General features: G+C 39.0%; 1 protein-coding gene across 1 annotated transcript in view; it reads left to right on the forward strand.

The window, feature by feature from the left end:
• Window positions 1-14,842, forward strand: part of LOC128244678 (calexcitin-2-like) — a 35,823-nt gene extending 20,981 nt beyond the window's left edge. Inside the window, exons 6-7 of the mRNA XM_052962711.1 lie at window positions 12,958-13,055; window positions 13,532-14,842. Of these exons, the coding sequence (XP_052818671.1) occupies window positions 12,958-13,055; window positions 13,532-13,636 (203 nt within the window). The 3' untranslated portion in view covers window positions 13,637-14,842. The remainder of the gene's footprint in view (window positions 1-12,957; window positions 13,056-13,531) is intronic.
• The last annotated feature ends 1,083 nt before the right edge of the window (window positions 14,843-15,925 follow it).

Genomic DNA, 15,925 nt, shown 5'->3' on the forward strand with positions numbered 1-15,925 from the left:
CCACCTATAAGTCAGGTATTACCAATATTGCCATGTTTGATGCGAGTGGTATGGCAGATACAAACACTTGGAACTCCACCTATAAGCCAGGAATTACCAATATTGCCGTGTTTGATGCGAGTGGTATGGCAGGTACAAACATTTGGAACTCCACCTATAAGCCAGGTATTAACAATATTGCCGTGTTTGATGAGAGTTGTATGGCAGATACAAACACTTTAAACTCCACCTATAAGCCAGATATTACCAATATTGCCATGTTTGATGCGAGTGGTATGGCAGATACAAACACTTGGAACTCCACCTATAAGCCAGGTATTAACAATATTGCCGTGTTTGATGCGAGTGGTATGGCAGATACAAACACTTGGAACTCCACCTATAAGCCAGGTATTAACAATATTGCCGTGTTTGATGCGAGTGGTATGGCAGATACAAACACTTGGAACTCCACCTATAAGCCAGGTATTAACAATATTGCCGTGTTTGATGCGAGTGGTATGGCAGATCCAAACACTTTGAACTCCACCTATAAGCCTGGTATTACCAATATTGCCATGTTTGATGCGAGTTGTATGGCAGATACAAACACTTGGAACTCCACCAATAGGCCAGGTATTACCAATATTGCCGTCTTTGATGCGAGTGGTATGGCAGATACAAGCACTTGGAACTCCACCTATAAGCCAGGTATTACCAATATTGCCGTGTTTGATGCGAGTGGTATGGCAGATACAAACACTTGGAACTCCACCTATAAGTCAGGTATTACCAATATTGCCATGTTTGATGCGAGTGGTATGGCAGATAAAAACACTTGGAACTCCACCTATAAGTCAGGTATTACCAATATTTGCCATGTTTGATGCGAGTGGTATGGCAGATATAAACACTTGGAATTCTACCTATAAGTCAGGTATTACCAATATAAGTCAGGTATTACCAATATTGCCATGTTTGATGCGAGTGGTATGGCAGATACAAACACTTGGAACTCCACCTATAAGCCAGGTATTAACAATATTGCCGTGTTTGATGCGAGTGGTATGGCAGATACAAACACTTGGAACTCCACCTATAAGTCAGGTATTACCAATATAAGCATGGTATTACCAATATTGCCATGTTTGATGCGAGTGGTATGGCAGATACAAACACTTGGAACTCCACCTATAAGCCAGGTATTACCAATATTGCCATGTTTGATGCGAGTGGTATGGCAGATACAAACACTTGGAACTCCACCTATAGGCCTGGTATTACCAATATTGCCATGTTTGATGCGAGTGGTATGGCAGAAACAATCACTTGGAACTCCACCTATAAGTCAGGTATTACCAATATTGCCATGTTTGATGCGAGTTGTATGGCAGATACAAACACTTGGAACTCCACCTATAAGCCAGGAATTACCAATATTGCCGTGTTTGATGCGAGTTGTATGGCAGATACAAACACTTGAAACTCCACCTATAAGCCAGGTATTACCAATATTGCCATGTTTGATGCGAGTGGTATGGCAGATACAAACACTTGGAACTCCACCTATAAGCCAGGTATTACCAATATTGCCATGTTTGATGCGAGTGGTATGGCAGAAACAAACACTTGGAACTCCACCTATAAGTCAGGTATAACCAATATTGCCATGTTTGATGCGAGTTGTATGGCAGATACAAACACTTGGAACTCCACCTATAGGCCAGGTATTACCAATATTGCCATGTTTGATGCGAGTGGTATGGCAGATACAAACACTTGGAACTCCACCTATAAGTCAGGTATTACCAATATTGCCGTGTTTGATGCGAGTGGTATGGCAGATACAAACACTTGGAACTCCACCTATAAGTCAGGTATTACCAATATTGCCATGTTTGATGCGAGTGGTATGGCAGATACAAACACTTGGAACTCCACCTATAAGTCAGGTATTACCAATATTGCCATGTTTGATGCGAGTGGTATGGCAGATACAAACACTTGGAACTCAACCTATAAGCCAGGTATTACCAATATTGCCATGTTTGATGCGAGTGGTATGGCAGATACAAACACTTGGAACTCCACCTATAAGCCAGGTATTACCAATATTGCCATGTTTGATGCGAGTGGTATGGCAGAAACAAACACTTGGAACTCCACCTATAAGTCAGGTATTACCAATATTGCCATGTTTGATGCGAGTGGTATGGCAGATACAAACACTTGGAACTCCACCTATAAGTCAGGTATTACCAATATTGCCATGTTTGATGCGAGTTGTATGGCAGATACAAACACTTGGAACTCCACCTATAAGCCAGGTATTACTAATATTGCCATGTTTGATGCGAGTTGTATGGCAGATACAAACACTTGGAACTCCACCTATAAGTCAGGTATTAACAATATTGCCGTGTTTGATGCGAGTGGTATGGCAGATCCAAACACTTGGAACTTCACCTATAAGCCAGGTATTACCAATATTGCCATGTTTGATGCGAGTGGTATGGCAGATACAAACATTTGGAACTCCACCTATAAGCCAGGTATTACCAATATTGCCATGTTTGATGCGAGTGGTATGGCAGATACAAACACTTGGAACTCCACCTACAAGTCAGGTATTACCAATATTGCCATGTTTGATGCGAGATGTATGGCAGATACAAACACTTGGAACTCCACCTATAAGCCAGGTATTACCAATATTGCCATGTTTGATGCGAGTGGTATGGCAGATACAAACACTTGGAACTTCACCTATAAGCCAGGTATTACCAATATTGCCATGTTTGATTCGAGTTGTATCGCAGATACAAACACTTGGAACTCCACCTATAAGTCAGGTATTACCAATATTGCCATGTTTGATGCGGGTTGTATGGCAGATACAAACACTTGGAACTCCACCTATAGGCCAGGTATTACCAATATTGCCATGTTTGATGCGAGTGGTATGGCAGATACAAACACTTGGAACTCCACCTACAAGTCAGGTATTACCAATATTGCCATGTTTGATGCGAGATGTATGGCAGATACAAACACTTGGAACTCCACCTATAAGCCAGGTATTACCAATATTGCCATGTTTGATGCGAGTGGTATGGCAGATACAAACACTTGGAACTTCACCTATAAGCCAGGTATTACCAATATTGCCATGTTTGATGCGAGTTGTATCGCAGATACAAACACTTGGAACTCCACCTATAAGTCAGGTATTACCAATATTGCCATGTTTGATGCGGGTTGTATGGCAAATACAAACACTTGGAACTCCACCTATAGGCCAGGTATTACCAATATTGCCATGTTTGATGCGAGTGGTATGGCAGATACAAACACTTGGAACTCCACCTATAGGCCAGGTATTACCAATATTGCCATGTTTGATGCGAGTTGTATGGCAGATACAAACACTTGGAACTCCACCTATAGGCCAGGTATTAACAATATTGCCATGTTTGATGCGAGTGGTATGGCAGATACAAACACTTGGAACTCCACCTATAAGTCAGGTATTACCAATATTGCCATGTTTGATGCGAGTGGTATGGCAGATACAAACACTTGGAACTCCACCTATAAGTCAGGTATTACCAATATTGCCATGTTTGATGCGAGTGGTATGGCAGATACAAACACTTGGAACTCCACCTATAAGCCAGGTATTACCAATATTGCCGTGTTTGATGCGAGTGGTATGGCAGATACAAACACTTGGAACTCTACCTATACGTCAGGTATAACCAATATTGCCGTGTTTGATGCGAGAGGTATGGCAGATACAAACACTTGGAACTCCACCTATAAGTCAGGTATTGACAATATTGCTTTTTTGATGCATATGGTATGGCAGATACAAACACTTGGAACTCCACCTATAGGCCAGGTATTACCAATATTGCCATGTTTGATTCGAGTGGTATGGCAGATACAAACACTTGGAACTCCACCTATAAGCCAGGTATTAACAATATTGCCGTGTTTGATGCGAGTGGTATGGCAGTTACAAACACTTGGAACTCCACATGTAAGCCAGGTATTACCAAAATTGCCCTGTTTGATGCGAGTGGTATGGCAGATACAAACACTTTGAACTCCACCTATAAGCCAGGTATTACCAATATTGCCATGTTTAATGAGAGTTGTATGGTAGATACAAACACGTTGAACTCCATTTATAAGCCAGGTATTACAAATATTGCTATGTTTGATGAGAGTTGTATAGCAGATACAAACTCTTGGAACTTCACCTATAAGCCAGGTATTACCAATATTGCAATGTTTGATGCGAGTTGTATAGCAGATACAAACACTTGGAACACCACTTATAAGCCAGGTTATACCAACATTGCTCTATTTGATGCATGTGGTATGGCAGATACAAACACTTTGAACTCCGCCTATAAGTCAGGTATTAACAATATTGCTTTTTTGATGCATATGGTATGGCAGATACAAACACTTGGAACTCCACCTATAGGCCAGGTATTACCAATATTGCCATGTTTGATGCGAGTGGTATGGCAGATACAAACACTTGGAACTCCACCTATAAGCCAGGTATTACCAATATTGACATGTTTGATGCGAGTGGTATGGCAGATACAAACACTTGGAACTCCACCTATAGGGCAGGTATTACCAATATTGCCATGTTTGATGCGAGTGGTATGGCAGATACAAACACTTGGAACTCCACCTATAAGCCAGGTATTACCAATATTGACATGTTTGATGCGAGTGGTATGGCAGATACAAACACTTGGAACCCCACCTATAAGCCAGGTATTACCAATATTGACATGTTTGATGCGAGTGATATGGCAGATACAAACACTTGGAACTCCACCTATAAGTCAGGTATTACCAATATTGCCATGTTTGATGCGAGATGTATGGCAGATACAAACACTTGGAACTCCACCTATAAGCCAGGTATTACCAATATTGCCATGTTTGATGCGAGTGGTATGGCAGATACAAACACTTGGAACTTCACCTATAAGCCAGGTATTACCAATATTGCCATGTTTGATGCGAGTTGTATCGCAGATACAAACACTTGGAACTCCACCTATAAGTCAGGTATTACCAATATTGCCATGTTTGATGCGGGTTGTATGGCAGATACAAACACTTGGAACTCCACCTATAGGCCAGGTATTACCAATATTGCCATGTTTGATGCGAGTGGTATGGCAGATACAAACACTTGGAACTCCACCTATAAGCCAGGTATTACCAATATTGACATGTTTGATGCGAGTGATATGGCAGATACAAACACTTGGAACTCCACCTATAAGCCAGGTATTACCAATATTGACATGTTTGATGCGAGTGGTATGGCAGATACAAACACTTGGAACTCCACCTATAAGTCAGGTATTACCAATATTGACATGTTTGATGCGAGTGGTATGGCAGATACAAACACTTGGAACTCAACCTATAAGCCAGGTATTACCAATATTGCCATGTTTGATGCGAGTTGTATGGCAGATACAAACACTTGGAACTCTACCTATAAGCCAGGTATTTCCAATATTGACATGTTTGATGCGAGTGGTATGGCAGATACAAACACTTGGAACTCCACCTATAAGCCAGGTATTACCAATATTGCCATGTTTGATGCGAGTGGTATGGCAGATACAAACACTTGGAACTCAACCTATAAGCCAGGTATTACCAATATTGACATGTTTAATGCGAGTGGTATGGCAGAAACAAACTCTTGGAACTCAACCTATAAGCCAGGTATTACCAATATTGACATGTTTGATGCGAGTTGTATGGCAGATACAAACACTTGGAACTCCACCTATAAGCCAGGTATTACCAATATTGCCGTGTTTGATGCGAGTGGTATGGCAGATACAAACACTTGGAACTCCACCTGTAGGCCAGGTATTACCAATATTGACATGTTTGATTCGAGTGGTATGGCAGATACAAACTCTTTGAACTACACCGATAGGCCAGGTATTACTACTATTGCCATGTTTGATGCGAGTTGTATGGCAGAAGCAAACACTTTGAACTCCACCTATAAGCCAGGTATTACCAATATTGCCATGTTTGATGCGAGTGGTATGGCAGAAACGAACACTTGGTACTCCACCTATAAGCCAGGTATTACCAATATTGCCATGTTCGATGCGAGTGGTATGGCAGATACAAACACTTGGAACTCCACCTATAAGCCAGGTATTACCAATATTGCCATGTTTGATGCGAGTTGTATGGCAGATACAAACTCTTTGAACTACACCGATAGGCCAGGTATTACCAATATTGCCATGTTTGATGCGAGTGGTATGGCAGATACAAACACTTGGAACTCCACCTATAAGCCAGGTATTACCAATATTGGCATGTTTGATGCGAGTGGTATGGCAGATACAAACACTTGGAACCCCACCTATAAGCCAGGTATTACCAATATTGACATGTTTGATGCGAGTGACATGGCAGATACAAACACTTGGAACTCCACCTATAAGCCAGGTATTACCAATATTGACATGTTTGATGCGAGTGGTATGGCAGATACAAACACTTGGAACTCCACCTATAAGTCAGGTATTAACAATATTGACATGTTTGATGCGAGTGGTATGGCAGATACAAACACTTGGAACTCAACCTATAAGCCAGGTATTATCAATATTGCCATGTTTGATGCGAGTTGTATGGCAGATACAAACACGTTGAACTCCACCTATAAGCCAGGTATTTCCAATATTGACATGTTTGATGCGAGTGGTATGGCAGATACAAACACTTGGAACTCCACCTATAAGCCAGGTATTACCAATATTGCCATGTTTGATGCGAGTGGTATGGCAGATACAAACACTTGGAAATCAACCTATAAGCCAGGTATTACCAATATTGACATGTTTAATGCGAGTGGTATGGCAGAAACAAACTCTTGGAACTCAACCTATAAGCCAGGTATTACCAATATTGACATGTTTGATGCGAGTTGTATGGCAGATACAAACACTTGGAACTCCACCTATAAGCCAGGTATTACCAATATTGCCGTGTTTGATGCGAGTTGTACGGCAGATACAAACACTTGGAACTCCACCTGTAGGCCAGGTATTACCAATATTGACATGTTTGATGCGAGTGGTATGGCAGATACAAACACTTGGAACCCCACCTATAAGCCAGGTATTACCAATATTGACATGTTTGATGCGAGTGATATGGCAGATACAAACACTTGGAACTCCACCTATAAGTCAGGTATTACCAATATTGCCATGTTTGATGCGAGATGTATGGCAGATACAAACACTTGGAACTCCACCTATAAGCCAGGTATTACCAATATTGCCATGTTTGATGCGAGTGGTATGGCAGATACAAACACTTGGAACTTCACCTATAAGCCAGGTATTACCAATATTGCCATGTTTGATGCGAGTTGTATCGCAGATACAAACACTTGGAACTCCACCTATAAGTCAGGTATTACCAATATTGCCATGTTTGATGCGGGTTGTATGGCAGATACAAACACTTGGAACTCCACCTATAGGCCAGGTATTACCAATATTGCCATGTTTGATGCGAGTGGTATGGCAGATACAAACACTTGGAACTCCACCTATAAGCCAGGTATTACCAATATTGACATGTTTGATGCGAGTGGTATGGCAGATACAAACACTTGGAACTCCACCTATAAGCCAGGTATTACCAATATTGCCGTGTTTGATGCGAGTGGTATGGCAGATACAAACACTTGGAACTCTACCTATACGTCAGGTATAACCAATATTGCCGTGTTTGATGCGAGAGGTATGGCAGATACAAACACTTGGAACTCCACCTATAAGTCAGGTATTAACAATATTGCTTTTTTGATGCATATGGTATGGCAGATACAAACACTTGGAACTCCACCTATAGGCCAGGTATTACCAATATTGCCATGTTTGATTCGAGTGGTATGGCAGATACAAACACTTGGAACTCCACCTATAAGCCAGGTATTAACAATATTGCCGTGTTTGATGCGAGTGGTATGGCAGTTACAAACACTTGGAACTCCACATGTAAGCCAGGTATTACCAAAATTGCCCTGTTTGATGCGAGTGGTATGGCAGATACAAACACTTTGAACTCCACCTATAAGCCAGGTATTACCAATATTGCCATGTTTAATGAGAGTTGTATGGTAGATACAAACACGTTGAACTCCATTTATAAGCCAGGTATTACAAATATTGCTATGTTTGATGAGAGTTGTATAGCAGATACAAACTCTTGGAACTTCACCTATAAGCCAGGTATTACCAATATTGCAATGTTTGATGCGAGTTGTATAGCAGATACAAACACTTGGAACACCACTTATAAGCCAGGTTATACCAACATTGCTCTATTTGATGCATGTGGTATGGCAGATACAAACACTTTGAACTCCGCCTATAAGTCAGGTATTAACAATATTGCTTTTTTGATGCATATGGTATGGCAGATACAAACACTTGGAACTCCACCTATAGGCCAGGTATTACCAATATTGCCATGTTTGATGCGAGTGGTATGGCAGATACAAACACTTGGAACTCCACCTATAAGCCAGGTATTACCAATATTGACATGTTTGATGCGAGTGGTATGGCAGATACAAACACTTGGAACTCCACCTATAGGGCAGGTATTACCAATATTGCCATGTTTGATGCGAGTGGTATGGCAGATACAAACACTTGGAACTCCACCTATAAGCCAGGTATTACCAATATTGACATGTTTGATGCGAGTGGTATGGCAGATACAAACACTTGGAACCCCACCTATAAGCCAGGTATTACCAATATTGACATGTTTGATGCGAGTGATATGGCAGATACAAACACTTGGAACTCCACCTATAAGTCAGGTATTACCAATATTGCCATGTTTGATGCGAGATGTATGGCAGATACAAACACTTGGAACTCCACCTATAAGCCAGGTATTACCAATATTGCCATGTTTGATGCGAGTGGTATGGCAGATACAAACACTTGGAACTTCACCTATAAGCCAGGTATTACCAATATTGCCATGTTTGATGCGAGTTGTATCGCAGATACAAACACTTGGAACTCCACCTATAAGTCAGGTATTACCAATATTGCCATGTTTGATGCGGGTTGTATGGCAGATACAAACACTTGGAACTCCACCTATAGGCCAGGTATTACCAATATTGCCATGTTTGATGCGAGTGGTATGGCAGATACAAACACTTGGAACTCCACCTATAAGCCAGGTATTACCAATATTGACATGTTTGATGCGAGTGATATGGCAGATACAAACACTTGGAACTCCACCTATAAGCCAGGTATTACCAATATTGACATGTTTGATGCGAGTGGTATGGCAGATACAAACACTTGGAACTCCACCTATAAGTCAGGTATTACCAATATTGACATGTTTGATGCGAGTGGTATGGCAGATACAAACACTTGGAACTCAACCTATAAGCCAGGTATTACCAATATTGCCATGTTTGATGCGAGTTGTATGGCAGATACAAACACTTGGAACTCTACCTATAAGCCAGGTATTTCCAATATTAACATGTTTGATGCGAGTGGTATGGCAGATACAAACACTTGGAACTCCACCTATAAGCCAGGTATTACCAATATTGCCATGTTTGATGCGAGTGGTATGGCAGATACAAACACTTGGAACTCAACCTATAAGCCAGGTATTACCAATATTGACATGTTTAATGCGAGTGGTATGGCAGAAACAAACTCTTGGAACTCAACCTATAAGCCAGGTATTACCAATATTGACATGTTTGATGCGAGTTGTATGGCAGATACAAACACTTGGAACTCCACCTATAAGCCAGGTATTACCAATATTGCCGTGTTTGATGCGAGTGGTATGGCAGATACAAACACTTGGAACTCCACCTGTAGGCCAGGTATTACCAATATTGACATGTTTGATTCGAGTGGTATGGCAGATACAAACTCTTTGAACTACACCGATAGGCCAGGTATTACTACTATTGCCATGTTTGATGCGAGTTGTATGGCAGAAGCAAACACTTTGAACTCCACCTATAAGCCAGGTATTACCAATATTGCCATGTTTGATGCGAGTGGTATGGCAGAAACGAACACTTGGTACTCCACCTATAAGCCAGGTATTACCAATATTGCCATGTTCGATGCGAGTGGTATGGCAGATACAAACACTTGGAACTCCACCTATAAGCCAGGTATTACCAATATTGCCATGTTTGATGCGAGTTGTATGGCAGATACAAACTCTTTGAACTACACCGATAGGCCAGGTATTACCAATATTGCCATGTTTGATGCGAGTGGTATGGCAGATACAAACACTTGGAACTCCACCTATAAGCCAGGTATTACCAATATTGGCATGTTTGATGCGAGTGGTATGGCAGATACAAACACTTGGAACCCCACCTATAAGCCAGGTATTACCAATATTGACATGTTTGATGCGAGTGACATGGCAGATACAAACACTTGGAACTCCACCTATAAGCCAGGTATTACCAATATTGACATGTTTGATGCGAGTGGTATGGCAGATACAAACACTTGGAACTCCACCTATAAGTCAGGTATTAACAATATTGACATGTTTGATGCGAGTGGTATGGCAGATACAAACACTTGGAACTCAACCTATAAGCCAGGTATTATCAATATTGCCATGTTTGATGCGAGTTGTATGGCAGATACAAACACGTTGAACTCCACCTATAAGCCAGGTATTTCCAATATTGACATGTTTGATGCGAGTGGTATGGCAGATACAAACACTTGGAACTCCACCTATAAGCCAGGTATTACCAATATTGCCATGTTTGATGCGAGTGGTATGGCAGATACAAACACTTGGAAATCAACCTATAAGCCAGGTATTACCAATATTGACATGTTTAATGCGAGTGGTATGGCAGAAACAAACTCTTGGAACTCAACCTATAAGCCAGGTATTACCAATATTGACATGTTTGATGCGAGTTGTATGGCAGATACAAACACTTGGAACTCCACCTATAAGCCAGGTATTACCAATATTGCCGTGTTTGATGCGAGTTGTACGGCAGATACAAACACTTGGAACTCCACCTGTAGGCCAGGTATTACCAATATTGACATGTTTGATTCGAGTGGTATGGCAAATACAAACTCTTTGAACTACACCGATAGGCCAGGTATTACTACTATTGCCATGTTTGATGCGAAGTGTATGGCAGAAGCAAACACTTGGAACTCCACCTATAAGCCAGGTATTACCAATATTGCCATGTTTGATGCGAGTTGTTCGGCAGAAACAAACATTTTGAACTCCACCTATAAGCCAGGTATTACCAATATTGACATGTTTGATGCGAGTGGTATGGCAGATACAAACTCTTTGAACACCACCTATAAGCCAGGTATTTCCAATATTGACATGTTTGATGAGAGTTGTATGGCAGAAACAAACACTTGGAACTTCACCTATAAGCCAGGTATTAACAATATTGACATGTTTGATGCGCGAGGTATGGCAGAAACAAACACTTGGAACTCCACCTGTAAGCCAGGTATTAACAATATTGACATGTTTGATGCGCGAGGTATGGCAGAAACAAACACTTGGTACTCCACCTATAAGCCAGGTATTACCAATATTGACATGTTTGATGCATGTGGTTTGGCAGATACAAACACTTTGAACACCACCTATAAGCCAGGTATTTCCAATATTGACATGTTTGATGAGAGTTGTATGGCAGAAACAAACATTTGGAACTTCACCTATAAGCCAGGTATTAACAATATTGACATGTTTGATGCGCGAGGTATGGCAGAAACAAACACTTGGAACTCCACCTGTAAGTCAGGTATTAACAATATTGACATGTTTGATGCGCGAGGTATGGCAGATACAAACACTTTGAACTCCACCTATAAGCCAGGTATTAACAATATTGCCATGTTTAATGAGAGTTGTATGGCAGATACAAACACGTTGAAATCCATTTATAAGCCAGGTATTACCAATATTGCCATGTTTGATGCGAGTTGTATGGCAGAAACAAACACTTGGAACTCCACCTATAAGCCAGGTATTACCAACATTGCTCTATTTGATGGCTGTGGTATGGCAGATACAAACACTTTAAACTCCACCTATAAGCCAGGTATTACCAATATTGACATGTTTGATGCGAGTGGTGTGGCAGATACAAACACTTTGAACTCCACCTATAAGCCAGGTATTACCAATATTGCCGTGTTTGATGCGAGTTGTATGGCAGAAACAAACACTTTGAACTCCACCTATAAGCCAGGTATTACCAATATTGCTATTTTTGATGCATGTGGTATGGCAGATACAAACACTTTGAACACCACCTATAAGCCAGGTATTACCAATATTGCTATTGTTGATGCATGTGGTATGGCAGATACAAACACTTTGAACACCACCTATAAGCCAGGTATTACCAATATTGCTATTTTTGATGCATGTGGTATGGCAGATAAAGACACTTGGAACTCCACTGAAAGCCAAGTATTACCAATATTGGCATGTTTAATGCGAATTGTATGGCAGATACAGGACGTCATAAAAACGTCTTATTATAATCGAATAGGTCGGCAGCAAAACAATAGCATTATTAACCTTTTATGTTATCTATTATCAACATATTACCTTTAGGTTTTCGTATATTAATGATAAGTCAGCTATACATACTGAATTGCTTTAAAGAGTTTGTACAAAGCAGTTGATGACTAAGATAGATTATTGTACATGCATTAAAATGAAGGGGCTTTATAGAGAATCTAAGTTGCATCAAATATGGCCGTAACTCGAGGTGGCCGGTCAATACAGGTGACCATAAGGGCAAGTTAGAATGTATTTGAATACCAACAAAATGGTTTTCTTTTGCAGGGGATGAGTTGATCGATATGGAGGAGTACAAAACCTTCCTCACTCAGTTTGGAGTCTCGCAGGATGAATGCAGTGACGCATTCAGTAAAATCTCTGGCGTGCGTGTTCCTTCTCTTCTTCTTAAAACATTAACAAAATCAAATTATATAATAATTACAATCAATTAAAGATGTATATTTTTAGTTTTTACTTGCTATAACCAATACGCTTCTCTTTCATACTATCCCGAGCGTCTTACAAAACTGCTTGTGACCAGGGGTGGTATAGTCAATATTATGGTCAACATTGCTTTCATTTAAAATAAAGGTCCATTAATTATATTGAGCAGTCCGATTAGCTACATCGATCTTATATCCAAATAAGTATTGAATACCATTGATTGAGTTTCTAAGATGGTCTAATTGTTTCTACTTACCTACGAAAGTTGATTGAGGCCAAACAATTTATCTTCAATTGTGGCCTTTTGTACAGTTAACAGTCGCATCAGACTGGATATTTTAACCGTTGAAATTAAATTTAAAACTGAAACTAAAATTTATAATCGTCAAATAACATATATTTGCATTTGTTTCAGGGAAGTGACATAACGCGGGAGCAATTTGCCAGTCTATGGCGCGGTTATTTAACTTCCAACGATAAAGAAGCTGCTGCGAACTTCCTTTTTGGGACCAATCAATAGGTCTTCTTTTGTGTGTATAATTTATTCATTCATGAAGGACATTATTTTAGGCTAGATGGTTTTCAAGTTGGGTAAGCGGATTTGATTTAATAAACATACGAAATGAATACTTGTGAACTATTGCTGGTATTTGATAGCAGAAGAAACCCATAAGCTATATTTAGAACGGATGCATGACATAGCGAAACGGGCATGTGATAAAACGGTCTCATAATGACATAAAGCTGTTTTATAGTCACGTGATTAAATAATTATTTTATACGCCTACTGGGCATTTAAATTAAATTTAAGGTATCAAGCGTTCAATAGTGTGAATTTGTTATGACTTGTGATCCAATATTGATTTTGGAATTATTTTTTCGGACTAATGAGTAGAAAAATAAAAAATGTTAAATAATTACCTAAAACATATTGGAAACCTTCTTTATGGTCTTGAAAAAAAATAACCATTTCAATTCCGATTTTACTTAAAATAAAGAATATAATTTAAACTGCAATGACTTATAAATAATGGCTTTCCGCCGGATATTATTTTCATTAAATGAAATCATGAAATATAAAAAGAAATAGCAAACTCGGACCGATTTGGTAGGTCTTATATTCGGTCATATGTTGACTACTCTTAAAATTGATATCTATGATGTAACAGTTTGAAAAATAAATGGAAAACAAATAAATCGCTTACCCTTCTTAGAATGTTTTCTTTTAATATATTTAAAACAGTTGAAGGAGAATATTTTTCACTTTAGAATACAGACTCATGTTTATATCTCTTTGCTCAGACTTTTCCGCATATATTGCACTGAATGTTATATATCGTTTTTAAGTAAGGTTGATGTTGTTTTTGCATTTGATAAGTGCTCGCTGTTTTTCTGGCAACGTTGTTGTCACTGACACCGTTTTTACAAACTTTATTATTTTTTAAAAAATCAAAAAAAAATCTTATAATTCCTTACTAAAAATTATCATACCGAATAGGTGAAAAAATATTAAAAAAACATTTTTTTTTAAACATGCACATGTACGGTAAAAGTTAGGATATTATACAGTGCATATTTAAAAAAACACAAAGAAAAACATTGTTTTTTTCACATAATCGATATTATAATTTTTATAAGTTTTTTTGATTTTTAAAAAAAATGATTGAGTTTGAAAATCCGGTGCCAGTGGTTGTTGTATATTGTAGCTTCTTTTCCTTCAATAAAAGCGTTGTACCTTGATGTGTTTGTACTTAGTAGTGGTTCAACTTTAATTGTCCGACATGCAGAGGCTAGCAGGGATTTACATGAAAATCGGATAGTATCACTCGTTCTGAGAAATGAAACATGATGTGGCCAAAGATATGGACATGCAATGATCGAAATGGTTTTGAACACGTGTCGTTGCTTTATCAAGAGAATAGTGAAACTTTCTCTTGAATAGTTTTAGATGAGTTGAAACGAATGACATATATTTATCAAAGAAATAACACTCTTAGCCTGTGAAATAGATGTCTAATATCGGGGTAGGTAGAAACACATACAATGCAGAAACTCAAGCGGATGTCGATCTGACAGAAAAAGCTATTTAAATGAATTTCACAAAAGAAATCAAACAAGACTTAAAGTTAAATGAAGAAATTGGCCACACCTCGACATCTGACCCAAATGTCTCGACAGCTCTTAAACGTAACAAGCTTAGGAATCTTACTTCATTCAGCCAAATGTCTTACTTAATCTTCATTTTGACAAATATAAAGTATTTATTGTAATAATCATAAAGATAGTTTCCTCCTAAAGTCCGAAAACTGTCGCGAGCGTACATATTAAACAAAATATACTATAAAAAGTGAGCCTAGATTAATCCTGTTATTAGGTTATTAAATAAGATTATTCGAAAAAGTAGGGAATAAGGATTTTAATACTCTATAAATTATTTAAAAAACGTTTTCAATCTTTTGTGGCGAAGCTAGTGAACGTTTACATGGAACAACTAACATCAAAATTACGAAACAAATTACACTGAATGCTTAGTTGCTTACACCAAGATTCGAGAACAAATTACACTTAATACGAAATAAATGGATAATTCGCTGCTTATATCAAAACAAGAGAACAAATTACACTAAATAAGAAATGGATATTTCGTTGCTCGCATCAAAAGTAGAGAACGAATTACACTTAATAAGCAATACATGGATGATTATTTGCTTAAATCAAAACCACTGCACTAATAACATGAAGTAGGATAAATGAATGATTTGTTGCTAACGTAAAAACACAGAACACATCAACAAAATAAACGTCGTGG

This window comes from Mya arenaria, chromosome 8, assembly GCF_026914265.1.
Source record: "Mya arenaria isolate MELC-2E11 chromosome 8, ASM2691426v1".
Lineage (NCBI taxonomy): Eukaryota > Metazoa > Mollusca > Bivalvia > Myida > Myidae > Mya > Mya arenaria.